General features: G+C 43.2%; 2 protein-coding genes across 4 annotated transcripts; one reads left to right on the top strand and one right to left on the bottom strand.

Annotated features, from left to right (window-relative positions):
• Positions 1-42: 42 nt before the first annotated feature.
• Positions 43-12568, bottom strand: ercc8 (excision repair cross-complementation group 8). The gene is made up of 12 exons (XM_062381770.1): positions 12186-12568; positions 11356-11451; positions 10934-11035; positions 10243-10366; positions 8520-8601; positions 7501-7569; positions 7348-7414; positions 6035-6138; positions 5144-5268; positions 3367-3564; positions 2001-2096; positions 43-1450 (listed from the first exon to the last, which is right to left on the bottom strand). The coding sequence occupies exons 1-12, from the start codon at positions 12260-12262 to the stop codon at positions 1385-1387; spliced, it is 1206 nt and encodes a 401-aa protein (XP_062237754.1). The 5' UTR covers positions 12263-12568; the 3' UTR covers positions 43-1384.
• Positions 12569-12696: 128 nt separating this feature from the next.
• Positions 12697-26059, top strand: ndufaf2 (NADH:ubiquinone oxidoreductase complex assembly factor 2). 3 transcript variants are annotated; one of them, XM_062381771.1, is made up of 5 exons: positions 12697-12893; positions 16719-16748; positions 23057-23146; positions 24159-24199; positions 25722-26059. In XM_062381771.1, exons 1-5 carry the CDS (start codon positions 12779-12781, stop codon positions 25962-25964), a joined length of 519 nt encoding a protein of 172 aa, XP_062237755.1. In that variant the 5' UTR covers positions 12697-12778; the 3' UTR covers positions 25965-26059. The 3 variants fall into 3 exon arrangements, with proteins under 3 accessions (XP_062237755.1, XP_062237756.1, XP_062237757.1); XM_062381772.1 differs by lacking the exon at positions 16719-16748 and having other exon boundaries at positions 12706-12893; XM_062381773.1 differs by lacking the exons at positions 12697-12893; positions 16719-16748 and adding an exon at positions 16954-17146.
• The last annotated feature ends 977 nt before the right edge of the window (positions 26060-27036 follow it).

Genomic DNA, 27036 nt, shown 5'->3' with positions numbered 1-27036 from the left:
AACTGAGTGAGATGGAAGAAGGAGAACTCAGGCAGCAGCTGATGTCTTATGAAGAAGGTTTTAATGTAGACCCAATGCATCAAGGAAATCAGAAGTTGGAACAATAAACAAACGTAACAGAGCAACATGAGCAATCGTCACCCCAAAGAGTCAAGATGTCTCCCACAGCATCCCAGTATATCTCCCTCTACTTGCGCCACCCATCCCAACAGCACATCCATGAATGGCTAGAATTGCTGTCACTCTCTATGTTACATGTAGGTGTTCACATCCTGTTGGATAGTTAAGCCTTAATGTGCATTCCTAAATCACCCACTGGTGAAATAAGCAGAAGAGTTGAAGTTGATGCCTCTGTGTCTGGGGCATCTGAGTTAGATATGAAAGTCTCTAAGTCTAGACACAACAATGTGCTGTTGGTTGGTCCTTTATCTATAACCTGACCTTGGTTACTGATGGAGAGGAGAGTAGTGTGTGTGGAAATAGACAGGAACTTAAAACTTGAACTTACTTCTATCTAACCACTACAACCCCTTTAGGATTAATCCAATGCAAAACTAGATTAATATCTTTGTATTTACTGTTAACTCAGTCAGTAAATAAATAAGGTAGTACTGCTTTTATTAAAAAACAAGACAGATTTATTTTAACTTCAAGTAATTTGTAAACAGTATGACAGAAGCTATTCATGGTCTTTACAAAATTACAGCATTATTGTGCAAGAAGTTATGTTGTAATTGTGTTTTGGCCAGTCTGATAAAAAATTTGAAGTTCAATGTAGAACTGTGAGGGGGGGGGGGAGAGAGACGGACAGAGAAAGAAGGATTCAGTTTCGCTCCCTGCTGCTACTTTCAGTTACAGCTTAACGCAATACAAATGCTAACGTTTCCCAGGAATAACAATAAGACAATCTGTGTGTGTGAATGCCTGGTTACTCCCATGTGAGGAGACGGGCTCTTCTCAGCTCAGCTGCAGAAAAACTCAAACTAAAGGAGAAGCACTAAACCTGTTTAAAAACCTTACAAATCTCTCTGTTTGAACTCCATAATATCTCTTTAACAAACATCATTCTAATGTGGAGTGTTAGAGGTGTAGAGTTACATTTAAGAAGAACAAACAAAAGCGTTTATCCCCCATGGGTACAACAAAGCATCAGGTTGGCTTGACATTCAAACAAGAATTTGCAAAAGAACAATAGAATGTGATATCAAAATATACAAAAATCTAAATTGACTCACGACGTTGTGCATATCTACAGAGATGGACAATTATTTACACATATCACACATATTCATAAGGCCTTCATCTTTGCAAAAATTGAAATAGTACACATTTTTAAGTTAATTGTGAAAAATGTGAACTTGTTTCTAAACACAAAACGTCAGCATCAATCTTCATCACTGCTCCATGCATCCTGCAGGGCTGGGTTCCCTGAAGACGGGTTGGCAGCTCTCTGTAAAGAATCAAGACATTCAGCTTTATCGCAAATCTGAAATAATAACAGATCAATTACATAACACACAAATCTCAGCTTAAATGGGTACACACTGTCGGAAAAATACCAACACACGTGTAAAGTAGACAGAAACTTTGTACATCGGTGATGGCAACTGAGATAAAACTAGAAAAACCAGAAACTGAAGAGTGAGAGGAAGCCATTTGGGATTCAACAAGCGCTGCTACAATGTGGACATGACGGAGCTGACAACAAGTGACAGGGCTCCTTGTTGTGGAAGCATCACTGTGTTCTCCGGACACTGACGAAACCAAATTGGAATTCCTCAGTTGACACATGATTTGGATTCTGACACAAAGGCCAAAGCAACAAAACAAAAGTTGAATAGATATTGATTGAGTATTGAGACTTTCAATAAATTAAGCTCATACTGTGGGCCTTGGAATAGAAGCTACACAAATAACACCTAAAACAAGTGTTGTCAGACCCCTCAAATTATCACTCGGTCCCTATTATTGTTTGCCTGTCGTTGTTTTTTTGCTTGTACCGTATTTGTAGACTCTGACTCTTCCTCCACGGCTGGGGGGTGAAGAACTGGAACCCAAGCCAGGACGTTACAGTCTTTACCTCCACTGTACAGCTCCTACACAGGAACAAGGACACATCAGCTCAGAGATTTAGTTCACACAATGATACAGAGCCTCACTTCCGAACAAGGACACTCGCACCAGTTGAAAAAAGGAGCAGAGATTATTGATGAGCTCAGGACTGTGTGTCTACGCGATGTGAGTGAGCTCATGCGATACGTCGACAGTGCCATGGGACAGAGCAGTCTATAACAGAGAAGAGGATTAGAAGAGGACACATTTTCAGGACTCTCTCGGGTGACGGGCTGCTGAACTGCATTCTTACATCCTTCACACATTCAATACCTGTGTATGTCACCGGAAGCTGGGATTGCTCAATAACAAGGGTGTGGGAAGAACCCGTCTCTGAGTTTGTCATGATTATGAATGACTTACGTTACCTCATAACTAAGGTGTTTCTCAGCACACAAGAATAGTACAGACACTTCTCGACCCAGTAACAATAGAACAGGAAAACAGATAGTTACTGAAGTTATTACAAGACTATGTGAGTAGACCTCCACATCTCAAGGCATATTTAAAGTATATAAAAGTATAAATATATGAATATATAATATATAAATATATAAGCAGTATGATAGACATGTCAGGGAATTTTGGAGTTATTGATTTTAGCCAACAGCTTGTACAAAAAATATTAGTTTTAAAACTTTACAATATTGAAAGCTCATATCTCACAGAGCTGTTGTGTGCTGCCTGTGTATATGCACTTGTTTTCTTTCAGTTGTGTCATAACAAAAGATTGTATTATGAAAATACAGAAACTTTTATAAAGGGAACTCACTGCCTTAAATAACTCGGAATGAAAAGTAAGTTAAAGTTTGACACTTGCAGACAAGGAGTGAAAAAAGCTCAAATAAGGCACCAATGTCTGCAGTCCTCAAACAGCAACAAGCTCAAGTGGACGGCTATTTGTTACAGATCCTAGTGAAACCGAAGTATCACCTGTATTTGACTCGGACATAAACGATAAGCTTCTGTTAACTTGTCTTTCACAATGTGGACTCATGTATTTGCATTTACAGTGACTAACTGAAGCTCAGGTAATGTTGAATTTACCAGGTTATCTGTAGATTGCAAATGTCTTAGAGCTGCAGCTGCACTGACACCAGAGAGATGAACGAAAAAAAAACAGTTGCGAGAGTGAGAGAGACAAACTGATCTGAACTCTACAGAATGGAATGAAGTATATATTATGAAAGAGAGACAAAGGCAGCACTGTGTGGTGGCCCGATGCCCGAACTAGACACCGGCAGGGAGTGTCACCTGGTAGTCTGGGTGGAACTCGCAGCAGTCGACGTTGTTGTAGTGACCCCTGAGCATGCTGACCAGCTTCCCTGTGTGGAGGGCGTAGACTGCGACGGAGCTGCCACATGGCACAAACACAAACTCCGGGCTGCAGCCTCGCGACACGGTGAACTGGAGTTTTTTACGACTCTCGTTGCTGACTTTCCCGTAGTTCACCTGAGGGACAAACAGATCAGATAATGAGCGAATGAAAGGCCGGATACAAACTTCCTGCTATTAGAAATAGTGTGTGATGGTTTCCTGGATAGATAACAAGCTGGTGATGATACAAAAAAGAAACCAGAAAGACAAGCGGATGATTATCTAATTGGTTTTTGTAGAACCTCGTCCCATTATTGTTAACTTTCATGTCTCAACCAGAAGAACAACTTTCGGTTCTCCAGGCAAATGGGACAGCATGTGTAACATGAGTGGCCCAGAAGCTCATTCTTCTGCACTGGACATCAGTAACACAATAATCTAGCGGTAATTGAAACTCTGGGTCAAGGGTGTTTCTCTGAGATTCTTGTAAAGAAGTTGGCAATCAGAATAGCTCCTGTAAAACTTTACTTTCTGTAAACCATTCAGAATTTGTTGAAGGCATACCCAGCACTTCATATATTTTTCTCATAAACACTTATGACACATATGATATAAGCAACATTCAGTGAAGATCAAATTACATAATGTTCCTATTTAAAACACATATATAATTCATAGGTTAGGAATTATCATAAAACACCAGTTTTCAATAATGCGTATGCAAGTCTTTAAACATAATATAGATATAGTAATTTCAGTTGTTTCATTTCACAGACAATTAAATCAGGTCAAACCAGTACAAGGAAACACATTAACACATTAGGTCTGTAGGTGTAGAACCTCAAGGCTTAATGTCAAGTTAAGTTGGACTGTGGGAAGAAAATCCGACGGTGGTCTCTGGTTCTAATCCACAGAGTGACAACAAAAACAACATACCTGGACAGACAACACCTGGACAACAACCGGATCTGTTCCACACTGTCAAAGTGCCTAATCTACCCCACTTTCTAAGTGCATCTGAGCAAGGCACCTTAGTCCCCTAACACATTCTCCCCGGGGCCACGTGCATGGCTACCCACTGCTCTGTGTGGCTTCCTGTGTACACCAGATGAGTCATAGCAGAAAACGAATTTCCCCCCTTGCATGTCGTGTGTGTGTGTGGGACAATAATTGTATCTTGTATGTCTCTGAAATGTGAACCAGAAACTCCCACCAAATCATCCATAAACCATCTTCGACCTTTGTCTGGGAGAGAGAGTCGTCTACCCTCACTAGCTGTCTTGTGCCTGAAGATAGAATTATGCCCACCATGGCAACTGCGGCTCGAGGCAGCAGAGCAGGAAATTAGAACAGATAACCATGTTAGAGCCCAGGGCCACAGCACAGCTTCCCAAGGCTTTAGGGTAAGGTTGTGTATCTGTGCTATAGGATTGTTTCAGAGGTTTGGTTTTTGTATGGACATAAACATGTTACATGCGGTCATGGTGACATTGACCTTGGATCGGAACGCTAAATTCAATGAGTTCATCTTTGAGTCAGGGTTTCTTGCCTTGGACTAGAACATAAAAAAGTTCTGTAGCAAACAGTTTCTTCAGGTTCTAAAAATAGACTGGAGGGCATTGTGTGGGATGTTTTGGGCTTTTATTCACTTGTTATTCAAAAATCTGGTTATTTAAAAGGCAAATGTGACAAAGCCCTCACTCATACATCTTACCAGCGTGTTTTCTCCGGTGGCACTGTTCCACAGTCTCATCCGATCATCAGTCCCAGTAGTGAGGATGTAGAGGCCGTCCCCAGTGAAGCACAGGCCATTCACTCTGCCATTATGGGCTGTGTTTACTAGTTAGAGAAAGGAAGGACAAGGTAACAATGCATCGTCACCTAATACCACCTGCATCATGCTAAAGGTTGGTGCTTATTTTTCCCACCCAGTCACATCTCATACACACCTGTACATTATATACTGTTAGCACATTGGTGGTAAAGCTCCCTCTGTCCTATAACATTACACCGTCAAGCCAAGATAAACAGTTTAAGTTGCAAACCGGTTTCCTGTAAGCAAAGGCCCCCTCTGGCTTAAGACAACATGACCTCCGGCAGAGTGACAGATAAGGATGTGCCGTATGTCCACCTGTCAACCAGAGACGAACCTGGTCTGTGTCAACCTGAATAACCTGAAACATACTTCACATCACAACAAGAACTAAATGTTGACAAATATCGTTTCTTTCCAACGCATCAGGTACAACTGAGGTCAATTCTTTGGCACTATATTTTATTATATTTTGAAGTTGTAGTCCCACCTCCATTTGTATCTCGTGTGCCTGTGCAGCATCACTTTAAATTGACAGAGAGTGGTTGAATGAGGGTGAGGAAGGGGAAAACGTACGTGATGCAACACATCTGCATACAAGCTGAATCCCAAATCATTACCCAGCGTCTTACAGCCTAGGGATCCATCTGACAGAAACGTCTGTCCTGTCTCTCCCTGAAGTCAATGCGTGTTTTATTCTGCTCTTAAACAAAAGGTGGAAACATCAGCCCTGCACACTCAAAAAAGATGATGGAAATAAAAAGAAAGGGAAAAGGATGGAGGTAACAGTACCTGCCTCAGAGGAGGCTTTCGACTTGTCTCCGTTGTGCTGGTCCAGAGTGAAGAGACAACCAGAGGCCCGGCGTACATCCCATACTTTCACCTTGCTGTCTGCACTTAGAAAGAGAATCTGGGGAGTTGTTTGTTTTGCTCTCGCTTGGTGACAGATACGGTCTTATATAATCTGAAATATGACATGTATAAAACAATTGCGATAGGGATTCATAGGTACAATTTACTGTTCGCTCAGACAGGTGACATTTTATATAACACATCAGCGTTTAAAATGAGTATTCTGTTGGTAATTGTTATGGAAGTTTTCCAGAAGCTGGTGAAAGGATAGCTCAGGCAGCAGCTTAAGTCTTCTGCTGAAGGTTTTAATGTAGACCTGATGCACCAAGGAGACCAGAAGGTGGCACAATAACAAAATGCTAACAGAGCCACGTGAGCAATTGTCACCCCAAAGAGTCAAGATGTCTCCCGCTGCATCCCAGTATATCTCCCTCTACTTGTGTCAGCCATCCCAGCAGCACATACATGAATGGCTACAATTGCTGTCATTCTCTATGTTACATGTAGGTGCTCGCATCCTGCTGGATAGTTAAGCCTAAATATGTATTCCTAAATCACATTGTGTCCATACGTCTTTCCACTGGTGTAAGATGCAAAAGAGTTGTAGTTGATGCCTCTGTGTCTGGGGAATCTGAGTTAGATATGAAAGTCTCTAAGTGTAGACACAACAATGTGCTGTTGGTTGGTCCTTTATCTATAACCTGACCTTGGATACTGATGGAGAGGAGTGGAGAGTGTGTGGAAATAGACAGGCACTATTCTCCTGTATAGATAAAATGGCATATACAATATACATAATATATAGTGGCATATACAGTAATGTGTGAGGATGGTCAAACATTCCTCAACAGTAATTAACATGCTACTCTATAATAGAATATATCAAACCCTTTTATCTTTGGATCTCGCTGTGCTAGTTGTTTTAAAAATCACCTGCAGTCTGCGGGGACAGCAACACACTGATCCCAACGGGTTAATTAGCAGGTCCAGTGCAGCATAAAACAGGAGGGGACTGTGTACACCATATGACAGGACGGCTAGAGTGCCACAGTGCCTATCTGCTAGCCCGTGGTGCCATTATCATTGACTCAGGGTTTGCAACATGACCAGATGGCCAGGAGCTGAGATGACAAATAGTGCTAGGACACAACATGGTGGGATTGTCCTGTACCTGGCACTTTTCTTTAATAGGGCTCTGAGGGCAAACCTCGGTGATGATTTCAGAATCTGAAACTGAAACGAAGAGTTCTTACCTGGCAGTGGCCAAGATGTGCTCGTATCTGGGGGACCACCGCACAGACAGTACCTCTGCTCTGTGACCTGAAGGGGACAAAGGTCATCGGTTTTCACTAAGTTGTGTATGTGTTGAATAAAACAGAGGGAAAAAAGGGATCTCGTCAACAAACCCTGAAGAACGTGAATCCGTGAACCGGACTTCAGGTCACACAGCTGGATTTTAGGTTCTTTCGTGCCAACTGGTAAAGAGGACACAAAGAGAAAGTTGAGGGATGTGATCTGAAAGACTATTGTTATAATATCTTTAAAATAAAGACATCAACAGGATGACTTAAAAGGGGAAATCTCAAATGTATCACCCGGTTATATTTACATTCCTACTTATCAATGCTATCTCTTTAAACAGATTGTGAAAAAACAGCCAGAACAATCTGCTACTTGTACAAAAGAGCAGTGAATCAGGGGGTTGAAACTTTGTGTCCCAGGTTCTCACAGATAAGGTGTGGTAAATATGAAAACTCTTTGATACCAACTTTTTATAAACATGAGGTTACACACCCACAATGTATACATGTAGTACTTGGACAAAGAAGATGATTAGAGTGTTTTTCAAACCTAAAGTGCCTAATTGCTGAATTAATGAGCTACTGTCGCTCTTTAGGGGGAGATTACTTTCAAAGCAGTTTTCCCTAAAAGTTTGCAACCTGTTTGACAAGCATGTGTCACTCTTCGGAGAAGGATCGACACATTCAGGAAAATAAAAGGTTTATGCATTGTGATAGTGTCTGGTTTGAAACTAGGTGTGTCCAAGGGACTGAGTGACTGGGAGAATTGTGGGCACATCCTCAGCAGGCATGAGTAACCTGTTGGTCCTGTTTGGGAACATGGTGAAGTAGCAGCTAGATTCCAACGCAGTTTCTCTGAACTGGAGTCCACGAGTTTTTGAACATGTTCTGTTCGTTCCCGGAAAATGTTATATGTACTTTATAACCTGAGGTAAAATTCATGCAATGGGCGGGTACTGCGGTGTACTTTGAAAGTACAAACTGAGTACAGACTGGGTAACTAGTAAAAATGTTGTCCCAAGCTCAAGGCATGCAGTGACAGAGAGGCCAGTGAGTACTCCAGCTTGTTTTTCCTAAATCACTGACATCAGCCAAAAACTGTGAGTACATTTAAACACACGCACCTGCGATGAGACTGTGCTTCCTGGCAATGGGGGATAGATGGTGGCTGTAGACGTTGCCCTCAAACTCAAAGACCTCAGCAGGCTGAAGAATCACGAAGTTAAGAAAGAGAGAGAGAGTCATTGAAAGTTTGTACACGACGGGAAACTCTTTTGATTAAACATACAACAATAACTTTAAATAGAGTCATGACCCTGTAGTTTAACAGTGATAAAAATGATCCACTGTTGAGAGAAGAAGCTTGCAGAGTGAACTAGATAAAAAAAACAATAAAGGCAAGTATTGGGGGGGGGACAGGCAGCTCGCCCAAGCAGCAGTGGTTGATACAATGAAAATTCTTCAGCAAAAATAAAAAGCCTCTCTGTGCCCCATCTGTCAGTGTGTGCCAGCACTGACGCAGACTCAGTCAACGGATACACACACACACGTACACACACAGAGGAGGCTCTGTTTGAATATAACAACACTCATACCCATACACAATGTGCAAAACGATACAGTCAACACTAATGTGCAAAATACTAATTTACCAAAAAATACATTAATATGGATGTCTGTATGTATGTATGTATGTATGTATGTATGTATGTATGCATTTGTGGGGATGGAGCAAGAGAAACACAGAGAGTAAAACAAATGAAAGGTTGTTGTTTTTTTCTGTCCCTTGCCTGACCTTTTGAGGTAACTGTGATGCCAGTGTAACTCTAGCACAGCTCAGGGCCTGCCTTATGGGACTATGTGGCCCAGAAGGGTAGAGAGCATGAAGCAGAAAATAAGAAAGAGAGGGGACAAGATAGTGAAAAAGCCAAAAGAAAGACAGGGTAGCGAAGCTGTAAAAAAAACCAAAAAAAACTCTGATATGTGCATAGACTACCTGAAACAATAATCATCATACAATTGAATGCGATAAAATCCCGTTGCTGTGCAGTAAATTCTCCCTTTAGGAGGCTTGTGTTATAACACTGAATATCTGTTGACACTGTAAGAGACAATGATTTAACTCTCTGGTGTTTGTTTTTACTGGACTGCAGCATATTTTTTGGTCTCCCCCAGAAATCCCTCCATAAGCTCCAACTGGTCCAGAACTCAGCTGCCCGTATCATCTCCCTCACCCCCTCTTTCCACCACATCACCCCCATCCTACAGCAACTCCACTGGCTTCCAATTCACTTCTGTATCAACTTTAAAATTCTTCTTCATACTTTTAAAGCCATCCACAACCTTGCCCCTCCTTTCCTGTCTGACCTCCTTCACACTGCCACCTCCACCCGCTCCCTCAGATCCTCCTCTTCCATCCATCTAACTGTCCCCTCTGCCCGGCTTACCACCATGGGGAGCAGAGCTTTCAGCCGCTCTGCTCCCAAACTCTGGAACTCACTCCCACCTGACATCCGAAACATTGACTCCTTCCCTCAGTTCAAATCCTCTCTCAAAACCCACTTTTTCAGGATTGCATTCACACTGTAGTTGCCATGCTGTTTTTACTTGCACTTTTAATTTTAATTGTTTTGTTATTTGTTTGCTCCTGTTTTAAATTGTAAAGCGTCCTTGAGTGACATGAAAGGCGCTGTGAAATAAAATGTATTATTATTATTATTATTATTATATTGTGAAGTAAAGTTTCTCCATCCAAGCTTTACATATTATATGCAGGAGAGGTATTTGTACAGAAGTATCCCTCACATGAAACATGGAATCAACTTGAATGTAGATAACGTGTCTTACCTTCAGTGTCTCTGTGTCCCAGACTTTCATGGTCTTGTCAAAGGAGCTGGAGACAAACATGCCTGTGTCGTAAGGATACCACTGAACAGTCTCGACACTGAATTTGTGGACATACCTGCTAGACCTACAGAGGTGAAAAAAACATAAAATGGATGAACTGTAAGCAGACCATTACCCATGTACACATCCTAACTTAAACTGATTATTTCATAACATCTGCTCTGCTTTTCCTGTTAAATTCTAAAAAATGTAAGTACTATAACGTGGCAGCACATTTAAGCACTGTGAAATGTTAGCGAACAAATAAATGTGTCCGGTGTGGACTGCACATTCTTTGCATCCACGTTGGTGCACCTCTCCATTATAAATGTATTCATAGAGCAACAGCAAATAAAATCTGATGGCTGTTCAGACTGAGGCCACATTTAATATGGGTTTGATATTTTGATAATTATTTTAATGTGGACAATAACATTCAATATGGTGTTTTCTGTTTACGTTGCCATTAAAAAATAACATGTCACCTGTGAGTGAGGAAACAATCATACTCAACTCACTTTACCTCTATGAACATTACAATATATATAATGAAAAGACATGTCTGTGACCAAGTTGAGAATAACTCGGTACCTTGAGGTCAGTGCAATGCTTCCCTCTAGTGGACAGAATGAGAAAATGGAGTAACATTTACCTGCCGACTGTACAGACGGACTTGCAGGTGTACTGTGGTTTCCCACTGAAGTTCTCCAGGTCGTAGATAACGATCACTCCATCTGCACCTCCAGATAACATGCTAAACAACAGAAAAGGTGAACTTCACAAGTAGCATTATTTTGTCTCACACAGCTTTTCATAACTGAGGTCTGAGAATCAGTGTTTGTGTCTGGAACACTGGAAAAACATTAGGCTATGGTGGAAAAAAAGTAAACATTTTTGCATAGGTATATCTTAAAACGTTTAAAAGGTTTCCCAGGTTTAGAAACAACTTACTGCAGTTGTTAGCTTGCAAATTTTGCAGTGTCCCATTCAGTGACATGTGGCATTTGAAATTGATGAGTCCTTATTTTATAGCAATGTGGTAATTTATAGATCTGGGGTGAAACCAAGACTTACTATCTGCCCTCTACTGCTTCAATGTCAATAGAGTTGATGCCATTTCCATGGATTCGGTCCACATCTCTGTCAGGATTCAACTCCAGACCAAGGACCCTTTGAAGATACAGGAAGAGGAAAAGATTTTGACACTGATTCAAACATTTTCAAAAAATATTTTTAGAAACATGAGTGTGGGAAGATCTAAATGTTGGAGCAGAAAAAGGTGACGGTCACTTAAAGTAAAATTAATTAGCTAAATCTGCAAATATTGCCTGAAATTCTGTTTATTGCACAATTAAAAAAAAGAAATCCATCCGTGCATTATTCCCGAAAGCATCCCCTTAAACCGATGACTAGGCTATCAAACAATATCAAGATCACATAAATATAGTTTCCATCAACAGCAACATAACAAAAGCCCAATTTCAATCAAATGCTTGTGCACAGAGAGGACAACACATACATGATGTACCTCAGATTTATCAATTGTTTAGCTGTTTATCTATTGTTGGTCGTTTAAAACTACACAACCTTCACTCAGGAACTAAAACTCTGCCTTTAAACTTAAAACCATCAATGATGTGACATTTATTGTGATAATTGTTGTTATAGAGTGATCATCATCATCATCACGTGAACGTGTTTATCTTGATATGTTTTGCCACACGACCCAGCTCTACTTTGACTATCGCCTTTAGCTGTTTATATGCACAGGTGATTAGGAACATACACAGCATAATAACAGAGGTTGTATTAAAGAGATAAAACCATTATGATCCATACATTATTCTAAAGGTAGAGATGAACAGGACAATAACATTGTCCCTCTTTGTGTTGTTGTCTCTCACCTTCTCGTTGACTCCGCTCGTCGCAGTCTCAGAGGATCATCCAGTCCCGTCTGCCTCGCCGTCAGAAACCCCAGCATCGTTTCAGTGCGAAGATAAAACAATTTCAATTTAAAGTAAGGTTACTTTTAATATATGCTACCGTTGGCTAACCTACCTCGTTAGCTACAACGATGTGGTTTAAACAAATCCTTAAATTAATCTCCATGCGTCTGCAACTGCATTATACTCCAATTTATACTATCCGGTGGTTTGATACGTTGTTTAAATATCGTTGTACTACTATTGTCGGTGTTTTCTGTTAGTTTTTACACCAACGTCGGCTAGTTTATGTTATAGAATCACTTCAGCGAGCAGCCATTTTGGAAAACCTAAGGTGTCGTCTATGTCGAGTGCAGCGATTGGCTGGTGAATCTGAGCCGTCCAATCAAGGAGTAGCTTATTGCTTCTCCCTCCCCGGCTGCGGGACACTTGCACGAAACCAGCGGAGAGAGAGAGAGAGAGAGGGCAGAAGGGGCACACGATTTCAACAGGGACGCACAAACCCTGACCCCCCCCCCCCCCCCGGTAACACACCTCCGCGTCTCCCCGGGATCATGAGCCGGCTGGCCTCAGCTCTCCGGCGGACGTTTGGGATCGCACGCGAGCACGTCGGGACGGATCATCTGGGGAATAGATATTATTTTGTCCCGGAGCAGAAGACATGGACAGGTAGGTTTAGCATTGTTGTGCTAAAGTTAGCCCCCCTCTCCTGGAAACGTTTAACAACACCTGTAGACTGATTCAAATCCCTTTTCTAAGCAGTTGTTACATTTATTATACGTAATATATTGTATATATATATATTTATTACTTAAATGCGCACGCACCTCTTTTTTACAAATGGCTGCTCTTACTGACCTCTAGCTCAAACCCTTGTATGACAATACAGCGTCCTTCACTGTATCTAGCATCTGAATTCCCCGCGTGTGTGGATGAAAAGTTTAATCTCATCTTGTTACATCACCATGTCTCCACTTTCTTCCTAAATGTGTTGTTGCGTCCTCATCTATACCCCCTTTCACTCTTGTAGTACTATAAGCTTGTCCCTAGATGGCGACACTATCTCAATATAGGCTTTTCATAAAAAATAAAGTAAGATAACTTATTTTTATATTTGATGAAGCTCTCTGCAGCTTTTTTTTATAACTTGTTCTTGTAGGGGAGGCAGAATGCGGGGCAGTCATCACAGCTCCACGGCCTTCGGACAGAGAAGGACTACTGCTCCACTGTTCACAGATGAAATGATTTCTTGTCTATGATGAGGATTTGGAAGGAGGTCACATATTCCTCCTGAGACGTGGCAAACAGTTCGCAATGCTCAAGCCAAGAAAGTAGGTCTGTGTCATCGGGCTTAACCAGGGTGGGATAGCAAGGACCATGTCTGTCTGACTGACTGGCTTACTGGCTGGGAGGTCAAGGACATGCTTGTCAACCTTTCGCAGTTGATGCCCGGGCTTACTGTGAGTCCTTCTCTTGTTGCCATGTCTTTCTCATACAGCATCCTTAGGAGATGTGTTTGGATGAGGAAGATGGTGAGTCATGGTTATCACTCCAGACAAGGGACATAAGGTTTGGAGTCATTTAGAACTGAGATATTGAAACAAATCTCCTTCTTTTAATAAGTGAAAGAAATAGAAAAAAGTTATGGAAATTTCCACAATGGGATGGGGGGGTGGGACATCCTGATGAATTAAAGGAACACAATTCCTGTCCTTTCCTACTTTAATTCATTAGCAGCATCCAGACTAGATATCCCACATCCCCCCCATTCCACCTTAAATCATCAACAGCAGGGGTCCCACTCAGTCCATAGGCCACAGGTCAGGGGTCACAGGCCGAAGAGCACAACCTTTGTCTGCTCCAGACATGGCACCTCTTGGTTAACAAGCCACGGACATTTGGCTTATTGGTCACAATGGTTTATGTCTCATGATATTTGTCAGATTTATTGTACCTGAGCAGAGGGTTTTTTTTCAATTTTTTTCAGGAGATTTCATTTTCTGTTCTCTGAGAGCACAACACAGCACTAATGTAGAACTAATCTCATCCCACCTAAGGATTCTTGTGTTTGTCTCCCTCTCTTGGCGCCACATAACACAAGCCAGATAAAGTTTATCTTTGACCTGCATAGAATAGATATCCTACAGTTTATTTACATTTAGCGTTGCGTTTCTAAGAGGATGAAACTAAACAGTTTGTTTATGTTGTTTTGCCGTAGAGAGAATCACCTCTGGCAGGCTGCAGCCTTCTTTCTCACTGATCTTGACTTTGTTCTTCACCTTTTTCTCGGCAGTTTTCGGAAAAACTCGCGCCCACCTATATATTTATAATTCATTACAAGGCTGGTCCTCCACCCCTGGCTGTCAGACTATTCAAATGAGACATCACAAGAAGCCCATTTTCCAGCTCGCTACAGGCCACCGCATTCACTGTCCGATCACAACGACAGAAAAAACGAGAAACACTTGTTTCCAAGGACACGCACTTTTAAATGCCAAACATGCACATGCTTGGAGTCTAAATATATTATACAAGCAGGTAGAAATATAGGGTGCAAACATTTGTCTCCTTTTTTTTTATTCCACTCACCGTGTCCAGCCTTGTGGAACTAAAGCAGATGCATTATTCAGTCCATATGTCTTGCTAAAGCGAGCTCTTTTTGATCTTAAACTGATAGGCCAAGCGTGGGCTCAGGGCCTCAAGGCATGGACCGCAGGGCTTTCCAGTGCAGCACATGAGTAGTGGTTGAAGTAGGTGAGGAGTCTTTTTCCTTTCTTTCTGTGCCTCTCACTTTTTCTCTTATCCCTGCCCACTTCCTCTATTTATTTGTCCATCCCTACTGCTCAGTGCGTCCCTCTCTACCTTTAGCCATGCTTTGCTGCTCCCGTGTTCTACCTCTTTCAATCTGTTAACTTTAGAAAACTGGGGCATAAGCAGTTCTGCATGCGGCGGGCCATGTATGAGGACGTTAATGGTCGCTAAGGCAGAAAATTAAAAGGAAGCAACTCAATTAACTTTAATTCACTATAGCTTTATTTGTATAGCCCCTAATCACCACATATATTATCCCAAGGCCTTTTAAATAAAATGGTTACTAGGAACTGGTAGAATAGGAACAGTTGTGCAAGGCCCTGCGTGACATACACAAATGTATCAGCGGCGAACCTTGGCCTCCCGTTCACTTCCAATCTGTGCGAGCAAGGAGGCGAATAAAACATTTACTTCCCGGGGCGAAGCATTTGGCACCATGGCTTCGTATGGAGTTCAACTTTAGTGAATTTTGACCTGCTGCATTCACTTCGCATTCACGTTTGTATGACAGGGGCTGAACTGTCATATTTAGGCTCTGCCAGACAGGTTGTTATAACGTGACTAACTAATGATAATAATTGTTGAGTAGTGTCAGATCTCCTTGTCATAAATGGTTTTGTTTTGTCTTAGTTCAGTAGTCTTTTAGTATGTTGGGCCCCCTTTTTTTTTGCGTTCACATAGTTCTTCCTTCCCTTGCCCCTCCCCTTCATTGCTGCCTCTTGATTTTCTTCTTTGAAGCCAGTCCAGTAAAGATTTATATTCAAAACATTAGAACGGTTCATTAGTGTGGAGAGCTAGACCCAGTAGAAAGCTTAGGACGCCCCTCGCTACTCCAATGCTGCTTCACATCAAAATGAAAAGGCCTGGGTCTGAAGTACACACCGTAAGAGAGAGAGAGGAGCTGTGTCTCCGCCTTTAGAATAGGTCCAGCTACAGAGACCTACTGTGCGCTGCACTGGGCCATGGCGCTGCACTGATTATTGTCTACAAGCAGGGCTACAAGAGAAAAGCCACTGGCAATCTGGACAGTGGTCTTTAGAAGGTCTTTGCCTTGGTTTTGGCTCCATAGAGCTGAATAGAGAATCTATATTCTCCTCTCTTTCTGTGTGCGTCTGTCCCCCAGGCCCCGGCTCTGCCTCACACTGCATGGGGCGCCATGTCATGCTGCCCAGATGAAAGCGAAGCATTCTGCGGACGGGCTCATTCGTCTTCGGCAGTGGGCCCGCAGCTTTGACGCCTGCCTTCCCTCCCTTTATTTAGGAAGAGAGGCACACTGACATTATCGGCGGCTGCAGGCACATTTGAAAATAATTGCCTGTATGATTGCTATTTTTCTTACCTCTTTGAGGAGATGTAGCCTTTGTCTTGGAATCAATGGCTGCTCAATACTGGACAGGGGAAAGACAGTTTCCTTTCATGTCTCCGTGAAAAGGATGTATTTTTAGCGCTATTCATTTTAACAGTGTGTGCCATGCAGTTTTAATCTATTGGTCCTCTGCACTGTGTGGAGAATGGAAGGGATTCAGAGGTTCTTCAGAGGTGTGCCACGCGGTTACAGAGAAAAGATGCATTGACTTGTCATCCTATCACTATCCCTCTCTCTTTGTCTATTATTTATTTGATTCCCCGGCTCCTGTTCTATGAAGTGAAAAACTGAAAAGGCCTCGCTTCTGTTATTTTCAGGATGGGCGACTCCTGGGACAGAGGAAAGAGGTGTGTGTGTGTGTGTATTGTTGCATTAGTGTGTGCTTCTGTGACTGTATACATGTAAGCATGTGGCACAAAACTTCACATTCTCAGTAAAGTGTTTGTGTGTGTGTGTATCTGCTTTGTATTCTTAAAAAAGAAGAGGAAAAAAACTTGATTGTGTGTTTTCTCTCCACTTCATGCCCTAACACACTTAGCACAACAACAGATGGCTGTGTGTCATCAGAGCGTTGATTCAAGCCACATATTTCCATGAAGAGAGTCACAGCGGAGAGAGACGAGGGTCCAAATGGCTGTTTATTCTGCCACAAGTCATCCCCAGGGTGTGATGAAGGAAGGTCTATCCTACAGTAGGACACCAAGTCGGTGTTTACCACAGAGCAGCTATGTCCGGAGCCGCTACAGTAAATCATGTTAATTGATCAGCAGCTTTGCAATGCATGGGGTATAAATGAAGGTTGTTTAATCATTATAGGAAAAACCAAGTGGTGTTAGCTCATCTCGCTGTATTGTGGGTGCCAAGTGTGTGTTTGTGTGTTTGCGTGTGGTGGAACATCATGGAGTGGCTTAACTACTTCATTAAAAAGGCATTTGAAGAGATGGATGCTGAAATGAGAAACAGGCACACTTATTTCCTATGGTAGAACATTTCACATTGGCCTAGTTCCAGGATCAGTGGTTTAAGCGTTTTGGAGGCCCATGGTGTAAACTTGCTCTATATTATATTTGAATTTCAGACTCCCATCTGTCTCAAAACCTACACATTCTAATTGAATGTTATTGTTTCTTCCTCCTGCAAACTGATTTGCTGTTTGGTGATGACAAGGCAATAAAATTCATCAAATTAACTTCTCTGTTTGGCTTCAAAGTGATCCAATGTCCGGTGCAGTCATGTCTCTGTTTGGTCAGATGGCCAGCGTGGTGTTTTGACACCTCAGGGCTCCGTGTCTGTCAGAAACTCAGCTAGGAAGACTGACAGACAGACTGACGCACGGGCAGACATCTCCTGGAGCCCTCCTCTGCTTATTCAATTCAGAATATTGTAATAACGCAGACAGGCAGAGAGAGAGAGAAATAAGGCTAGGAGTATAAGGGAGGAAAGATAAGGCCGGGGGAGACTCTCGGAGGGTGGAGAAGAAGGTGGGGTATGGAAAGTGAGTGACAAAGAACAAGGGGGATGCTGACATATGGGGTGAAATTATAGAGCGGGGGGAAGAATGGAGAGAGTGAACGTGAAAGGAGGGTTTCTGACAGAAAGAGGGTGAAATGAGTGGGTGGAACAGGCAGACAGATAGAAGGGGAGAGAGAGAAGGTGGAGGTAGGTTAATGGCGAGAGGGAGTGAGGGGGGAGACTGGAGGTGCAAAGGAAGGGGGTTGGATGGGAGTGATGGAGGTAAATAGAAAGGGGTGGACAGCTTGGTGTATGGACATCACATGCACAGGCCTCAGAGGAGCCGGGGAGGAGAAAAGGGAAGGGTGGTGGGGGTTCACGCCGCTCCACGGCCGCACAAAGGACGCCGACTTCCTGGCTCAACACGCTCCTTTTCTATAACCCATCGGGCAGGGAAGAGACTTCAAGAGGATGGGTGGTCTTAAGCAGGAGGGGTCTAAAGTATCCCTTCCCACCCTCGAGTACGCCTGCGTTTAGTTAAAAGTAACACACAGGGGAAATCAGAGTATTCTCCTCAGCATGTTATAACTTCTATATGAATTATTCTCCTCTGTTCTGCCGTGAGTCGCTCAAGCCTCAGCGGGATCGACAGCAGCAGGGACAAACAGAATGAGGGCTGAATAAAACAAAAAACTAACTGAACGGCAGCAGCAGCAGGCCTACTTTGTGTCTCTAAGCTCCTCCTCTCTCCAGAACTGATGCAAAACAACGGCTGGCCTTCTCCCTCTAAACCTCATCACAAGACTCAGGGCTAATGGGTAACCATGGTTACAGGCCTCACACATCCTCACCATGCTTTTTTTTTCTTTTCCAGGGGATAGAGATTGGAGGGAGAGCGGGGTGAGGGTTTTCAGTATTGGTACCTGGTTGCCCTTGTATCACTGATGCTTATCGGATCACTCCGTCTTCATAAAGCTGGCCATTACCATGCACGTGCTTGTCCCCCCCGCATCCCTCCCCTGCTGAGCTGTGTGCAGGAGAGGAATAAACTCGGCTCAACACAGGCGGGTGAGCGCGCTACATCAGGATGACTTTTTGTTTCACTGCAATGTCAGACCCAAAACGTGAAGAGTATAGGGAAACAACCGCATCAAATGCATCAACTCTGCAACGGAAGTTCCTGGAGTTTTAGAACGGCTAAAGCAGAGAAGTTTAGAAACCTTTCTGCTCCGTTTTTAGTTTGAAACCTCCAGAGTACCCTTCGCTGATTGGTCAGGCTCTTACCACATATCCCCCTCCAGGAAGAAAACAACCAGTATTAGCCTCGGCTACCAATGTAGAACTCAACATGAATGATTAATTACAGGTTGCTGACCCTGTTGTTTTTGCTAACAGCTGTTGTGCAGTTAAATTCCGCATTTTGCAATGATACCACTGTTTACATGTGTAGGAGACGAGCTATTATTCGAGCAATCTGCGAGAATTCTCCAACCGCTGGCTCCATGTGAGTGGTCACACGATATGCGTTTTCAGGCGCGCTAGTATTGACTGAGTAGGAAACTGATGAGAGAGATGGAGTTGCAAGTGGTAGCTTTTGTGAGAGAGACGTATAGCACAAGATGCCTGGAATGACATTGTGGAGGTGAAAGACCTCTCGGGTCGCCCCCAGCCGTTCTCACCTGGGAGCTGATGTGTGAAGTCAGGAGATTGTGTGTGCATCTGTGTGTATGTGTGTGAGTGTTGAAGCAGGTGATGGAGTTTAGCGGGGTGTGTTCAGGGTTCAAAGAGCAACCCTCAGAGCGCATCACATCTTATTGTAACGAAGGGAGAGGATAGGCGTGCCTGCCGTTTGATTGGCTCCCGGTCTAGCTGCCACGGCAACCCCTCACCCATCCTGCCTTCCTGTCTCCTCCCCTCCAACCTCCCCCCGGTTCCACAGCCAGGCTCACACAGATGAGTCGTGCTCAGACAGGTGAGATGGCTCATGAATATTTATGTGGTGGGATTTCATTCCTCCTGCCGCTGGCCCCTCCCCCTCTTCAACGCAGTGCTGCGTTTGTCCTTCACGGTAAGAGGCAGTGTCCTCGCTCCTGTTCCTCAGGTTAATCTGCCTGCTCTCTAGCCACTGTGTGTGGGTGTGTGTGTGGTGTGTAAGTGTGTGTGTGTGGTGTGTACGTGTAAGTGTGTGTAGGTAGGTAGGTGGGTGTGAGTGTGGTTTGTGTGTGACACTGGTAAGTAGGTTTCCCCTAGTGAGTGATGAGAAGGCAGACCTGTCACAAGGGTGCCTGCTGAGCTCGAGAGCTCCTAACACCCCTCCTCCCTCTCTATCCCTCTCTAGCTCTCTCTCCCTCCTTCTCTCTGCCTCTCTCTCACTCCCTCTCAAGGTGGGGGAGACAGAGGGCACGGGTCTGAACTGTGAAACAGAATGAAGGCTTACAACCAGTTTGATGACTGTAGTCTGTGACAAGTGCAGACGACAGTGTATGAAGACATTTATAAATTATAATATTAACATCTAGATATCAACATTGAGAAATACATACACAGTAGGTGGAGTTATTTGTATTACCTAATATATATAATATGTTAATATCTGCAATATTATAAGTGACAGCTTATACATTTGTTATATGTTTAGGGTTACTTACTTTTATTCTTCCTCATTTAAGTCCATTGTAAAAAATACAGAGAAACTAAGCAATTCTAATACATAATTTGTTATTTAGAAAACAACATTTTAGTAATTTGAGTCATTGTTAATCTAGGTTTTTTATATATATATATAGATGTCAGTGTTTTCGTCCTTGTCCTTTTGTTTGTGTAGGTTCGATTAAAAATAAACATAAAAATGCTAAGTGAAAAATCTAGATTACTTGGTAATGCGGCCCCTTGAATTAAAACCACAACACAACAATGTGCCAGGACACTAAATTCTGTTCTGCTACATTTACTGAAGATTAGGCCGTTATACAGTGATTGTGTTCTTAAACAAACTCAGCGTCCACAAGAAAGGTTGTTGTGGTTGTATTGTTTATCTCGCACACAACTTTTTATTCATTCTTATATCAGTCCCTGTCAGGAAATTACATTTTCAGAGAGCTGGTGCGTTTCCTTTGTACTTGTGTGGTAAAAACAGAACAGCCTTGGCCTGCATGTTTTTTTTCCGCTGTTGTCCCAGATCAGAAATTACAGAGAGAGCGAGAATCACCCCAATCACACTGACAAGCCTCCTCCCAATGCGTATGTGGTGGGAGGATCAGCCGTGTTTCATAAATATATGTACATACTGTATTTGGTATTCAAATCCAAGGATAAAAGCCGTGGTGGAAGGGGTTTAGTCATGCTGCAAAAGCAACAAGACAAGAGGAGAGCCATGTTGCAGTGTGACCGAGTGGAGGGGGAGATGCAACCTAGTGGAGAGAGACAGAGGGGAAAAAGTGGGTGCCTCTCTTTATGCTTATTAGTTCGGCATTAGCTGAAGCTAAGCACATTTCTTGTGGGGACTGTATCATAATTGTACCATTTCGCTCTGCCACCACCCACACCCAATGCAAATATGGATACGATCTGTTTATAATTAGCATATCTGTTAAATGTATTTGATAGTATTGCCTAGAGAATATGGCCTTTTGTTTTGCTGGCAGTTGTTGTCGTTGTTGTGCTGGTTTCTAGGAAACCGTTTCTCTTAAGACACATTTAAGGCAATTACATGTAAACAAATGTGAGTATTATAGAAAAAGTGTTTTTAAGATAAAGTGGGAACGAGGGCTGTGTTTTTTGTCAGACCTTGATATCAGGACAACTACAGGGCTGCAGAGCTGGAGCCTGTGAGGCCCCTTTGTGACAAACTTGTGGGAACCAAAGCAGAACCGAAGCAATGCTAGCCTAATTAGCTGACCTGATTACTATACAGGCTGGAGAAAGTATGGAAGGGAATCATCCTTGCGAGGCGTGATTGGCTTTATTGGAATAAGTTTAAAACTAATAAACGTAAGCCACAAGCTGAGCCATAGCACAACATCCTCTATACCCACACACACACACACACACACACACACACACACACACACGGTGCTTCTTCTGAGTGCCATCATTCATCCATCCCTGTGCCATAGCTATCTGTTATGGCTGAAGTAAACATTAAGGCCATCAGTCTGCCGCGTGCGTGGAGTCGGTTGCCTCCATTTGTCCATGTCCAGTCAGCTGTGGAGAAACGGTGATGGAATCTTGACAGATTGTCTGTGTTTTGGAGCGTGTTGTTTTTCCTTGCCCATCCATTTCTCTCCTCCTAGCCATGTTTGCCATGCATCATCTCTCTCACTCTACCTCTCTCTCTCTTCCACTCTCTACCTCCTCCTTCCCTGGCTCATCATTTCACGGAGGGATGGAGGCGATGGACAGACATCCCGGCTACCTGCGAAGGAGGAGAAACTATATGAAAACACAGCACTCGTCATTAGCGTGAACGCTGTGTGAAGCTCGGCAGCGCCACACAAAGAAACAACACAACTGGCTAATTCCCCCCCCCCTTCTTTCAATTCTCCTGCTCTCTCTTGTTCTGTCTATATCAATCTCTGTTGCCCCCCCTCACCCTCTGTACCTCCGTCTTTATGTCATTGTGTGCCATGCCAAACTTGCCTAATCAGCAGATTCTACCAAAAATAATTGGCGGTGGCCTTGCTGCTAGCGAGCGTCGTGCTGTATACAGATAGGGGAGAGGAGCACTTAATATTCCTCGCAGCTCACACCTCTCCTGTTGTCTGTGATATCTGACCTCTTTTGTCTCCTGCTCGGCTTGATGTTGATTTTGGAGGGCATTGTTAGCCGCTGCGCTGTGATTGGAGGAGGGCTGTCAGCGAGGGGGGCTGTGGTTGGTTGGGTTAAAGGGAGCCTCATTTGCATAAAGGCTTAGCCCAGATTTGGAGCCACTCAGCGAGATCTGAGGAGAAGGGCCCGAGGGCCACGAGGTAATCATCCATGGCCTGTCACAGCGTTGTCATCCCTCTGTGTATTTGTGTGTGTCTGTGAGTCTGTCTGTTTCTGTGTGTCTGACTGAGCAGGAGCCTGAGAGCATTGTGTCTGCACCTCTTTGTGTTTGTTTGTATTCCTTTGCGTTTTGTATGCATCATTGTCGAGCATCTCCTGTCTCACTGTTGCTGCCTCTCACTGTCTTTTTGTCTTTTTTTTTTGTTGGGTTTCCCAGGAAGACTCGTCCGTTCCAAGCGGATGGTAGAAGCAGCCAATCCCACAGAATACGAATATATAGAAGGCAGCATACCGATGGAGTGGGACGGTAAGTGTGGAGCGCATCATCACTGTAACACATTTTTATCACTAACATGGATAAATGACAATGTTAACAAAAGAGCTACCCAGCAGAGTATACAAAGAGCCGTACAAATAAAATGGAATAACAAATTCACGACTGCATCTATTGGGGCCTAGGCTAATCCATTGATTTCTTTTAATTTATTTTTTATTTCATACTGTGCGATGGGGGTTGGGGAAAACGCGTATTCATGAGTTTTATCAAAGACGCCTTCTGCTGGTGTTATACAACCGTAGCATAAAATAGTGTTTCGAATTTCCTACAACTGGATACAAACTGTTCCCTGTGTCTCAGACTGGCTTTATCCACCTTAAACCCCTCATCCTGCTTCGCCCCATCCCTCATGCATTTTCATCAGGATGCAAATAAGAAAGGGATAAAAGAGGCCCAGAATCCCTGTGCTAGCTGGAGGAAGAGTTAGAAAATCTCTTTCTCTCTCTCTCTCTCTCTCTCTCTGGCTCCCTTTAACCTTCTCTGCTGTGCAGCCAGCTCAGCCAAAATAGAGCTCTTTCAAAAAAAAAAAAAAAGGGATAGAGAGATGACAGACAGACACAGTTCTGCTCTGGAGCAGAAAGAAGGACAGAGGTATTGATGGAGAATGACAGAGTGTGTACTTTCAAATTCCAAGATCAGAGCACACTTTCTCTTCTGAGACACAGTACTCAGTGGCCCTGCTCTGCCTCGACTAATGCAGCATTAGTGTTCTGAGCTCATTGTGCGTACATGTGGCTCGGATGTTTCACCATTTCGCTTGTTTTTCCCCATAGTTTGCTGAGAGGCATGAAACAAAACAAACCGTGGATGCACTCCCTCTACACGCTGGGTTACTCGGCAGTTCACACTGAGCTACTGTAGTGCCCTGAATCTCAGTGGCGCCGTAGCTGCAGCCTTTAAACATGACTGCAGGTTTTGTTTGTGCAGCGTATGTTTGTGTGGGTGTTCTCACTCTGTTTTTCTTTTTTTCCTCCTCCTCCAGCTTGGATCCGAGGCAGACGGAAGGAGCCCCCCTCCGTCGAGGTACGTCTCCCCCCCACCCAGCTTCCCCGCTGTGCTGATGGTTGGACTCCAGGGGACTGGTTACATGGGAGGGAAAGATGGAAAAGAGAGGCTTTGATTTGTTTTATCTTCCTGTTTCGAACTGAATCCAGGAACTTTGGGGGACAGGTGTTAAAATAAACAGCAGCAGAAGTGCATTGATGGTGAGAGTGAGAGCAAAGACAGCCTCCGAACAAGGGGCTCCTCGGCACCATGTCCTAGTTTACTTTCTTTTTTGTCTCCAGCAGAAGCCTGCATCTCGGCTTTTTGTGTTTTATTTCTGGCAGTCTCCAAGATGGGAATGGTGAAGGAGTGCAGTTTTTCCCCTCGTGTACCTCTCACTGGGTTTATTGCTCTTATAATGTGAGAATGCTGGAAATTATTTGGCCGGCAAAATGTGGGTCTATAGGAAATCCCTTGGAAGGCCAATACCCAGGCACTCTTTCTATCTCTCCGTCCTCTGTCCCTGCCAGTGGCCAATGCCATCCCCTGCCTCTATTGCCAGAACATTCTCTTCCAATTTTCTGCCTTGCGTCTGCCCAATAGCTGCCATCGACAGCTGGACAGTGTTGATGTGGCCAAGGCTTTACTCCCAGCACATTACCCTACCCCTTGTCACGCTCCCTCTCTTCCCGGTCCAAGCCGACATAAATTGATTGGATTAAATCCTGTCATTAACAGGCTGGAAAAGCAGCTCAGTATGTTTGTCTCTCTCCCCAAAGCGGGGCTTTTTGGCCACGTCTCTCCCCCTCTCTTTTCCAGTCCCTCAGTTCTGCCAACACACAACATCATTATGCCCAGTCCTCCCTTCCTTTTTGGCTGCCCGTATTAGGGAGAGGCTAACATCACTGGACACTAGCTGTGTCTCAAGTGGGTTACTATTCCACTGGTGGACCAAGTTCAGAATCTAATTGTTTCCATGAGTTGGAATGGTTGTTTGTATTACAGATGCCTCCTGTCACGTTAGTTTACCGAGCCGTTCCAAGCGCTACATTTTTTAACCAGAGTTTATTGGACCAATGTAGGTTAACTGAACACTCTTGTTCTTTTCCTAGTAAATGTCCCACTTCATACCCGACACATGCACACATTTGTTCCTGGAAGCTGCTGAGTGCAACTTGACATCCCTTCTACTTTTGACTAGTGAGCAGCTGATGTTCCGTGTTTTGCTCCAAGACTCCAAAACAGAGGTGGTTGATTCAGGAGGGGAAAATCATAGCTTGTTTGGTGTTGCAGGATATTGTGGAGGTTCCATTAAGTTATTTAGGAGTCACACTTTTGCAGAGTTAATGACAAAATTATGATATATAGTTTGGAATTACCTTTGGAAATGTGACATGAATGTCAACAAATGTTAATGCATTTACTTAAATGAATAACAACTAATCTAGGCTATATCCGTCTGTAAGGTTTTCCATCCTTCCTAAACCATGGGTGACATTGAATTACAAAAAGTCTTAAAAACCCAGAATAAACATGTGTGTCCATCTTTTGTATTTTATAGGAGCTGGTGAAGAATGAGTCTTACAGGACGCAGATCAAGCTGAAGGCCAAGGAGGTGGAGGAGAAAGATCTGGCCCTGCAGGCGAAGGAGTACGAAGAAGGGCTGGTGGCGACTCCTGCGAGGACTCTGGCTGAAGGACATGCATCCGCCACTAGTTTCGGGAAGCAGGAGATCAGCGAGGAGCCCACCAGCACGGCAAACACATTTCAGCCTGGCTCCTGGATGCCCACCTCCAAGAAATAGACTGAGATGTCCACACACACTGAAGCTGCTGTGCAGTATATGAACTAACAGAAAAGCCCCACAATAAACACCGCCTTTGTGAAAGTGACATTCAATTTTTGTCGAGACTTGATGTAATTTTTTTTTATTGGGAACATCATTCACAAATAATCCAATGCAAGTGAGCAGCACACAAAGATATGACCTCAGTAAGGACCAGTTAGATCAACTCATCTTGGAGTCAGTCTCACATAATCCTGCATTAGGTTTCACAGAGGGGGTGTATATTTCGAGGCAGTTTTATTGGTCTGCATTACATCATAAAGAGGTTTATATTTTTCTGGTCCCTTTAGTATATTGAATATACACAAAGTCATCATCTTAAAGCTGTAATGTGTAAGTGATGAGTTATTTAATGTAGTTGATATGTTTGTTACGGAGACAAAACACTGGAATTGCTCATTAGTACATCGGCTACAAATGTTTCAGGGATACTGAAACAAATAATTCTGTTAATTAAATTGGTATTATATCTGTGCTGAGGCAAATCAAAAATGGTTTAATTAAACATCAAGAATTCAGCTATGTCCAAAGAAATGATGCAGATGTAATTATCCTTCACAAAAGGAAGGGTTGAAGTGTAAAGATGAATAGAACGAGATGTGGTGAAAGCAGGTGGGAGTGTAAAACACTGAGGGAAAGATTGAAGAACACATGTGAAATCAAATTAAATCTGTTCAGTCCAGTCCACGGTGTAATGAGACCGTAGTTACAATAAATGCTGTGTTAATGGTTCTGTTCATTATGAAGGTGGAGTCCACTGCTTTTAAATCTAGGCCTATTAATCACAAGTTGAAGTCATGAATAGTGTTAACAGTAAACTGAAGCTCTTTCACCCCAGGTCAGACTTTGTTGGCTACAGAGCTGATGAAGAAAGGAGCTTAAAACATAAAAGCTTGAGGACTTGTAAAAAATCCAACAGTTGAATACATGGTCGTCTTCCTACACATGTACATTTTTTTTTCTAAATGCTCTCAGGAGATGCATCCAGGGATGAATAAAAGTTAATGAGGAAGAAAAAGGGGAAAACGAA

This window comes from Platichthys flesus, chromosome 3, assembly GCF_949316205.1.
Source record: "Platichthys flesus chromosome 3, fPlaFle2.1, whole genome shotgun sequence".
Taxonomy (NCBI): domain Eukaryota; kingdom Metazoa; phylum Chordata; class Actinopteri; order Pleuronectiformes; family Pleuronectidae; genus Platichthys; species Platichthys flesus.
The sequence above is the reverse complement of the archived record's forward strand: the minus strand, read 5'-3'. Positions and strand labels throughout refer to the sequence as shown.

Coding starts and splice junctions, on each gene's coding strand:
- ndufaf2 (XM_062381771.1), top strand. CDS start 12,779: ATGAGCCGGCTGGCCTCAGCTCTCCGGCGGACGTTTGGGATCGCACGC. Junction 12,894..16,718: donor GGAGCAGAAGACATGGACAG/GTAGGTTTAGCA, acceptor TGTTATTTTCAG/GATGGGCGACTCCTGGGACA. Junction 24,200..25,721: donor AGGAGCCCCCCTCCGTCGAG/GTACGTCTCCCC, acceptor TGTATTTTATAG/GAGCTGGTGAAGAATGAGTC.
- ercc8 (XM_062381770.1), bottom strand. CDS start 12,262: ATGCTGGGGTTTCTGACGGCGAGGCAGACGGGACTGGATGATCCTCTG. Junction 11,452..12,185: donor CGAGCGGAGTCAACGAGAAG/GTGAGAGACAAC, acceptor GTATCTTCAAAG/GGTCCTTGGTCTGGAGTTGA. Junction 10,367..10,933: donor TCCGTCTGTACAGTCGGCAG/GTAAATGTTACT, acceptor TCACCTCTGTAG/GTCTAGCAGGTATGTCCACA.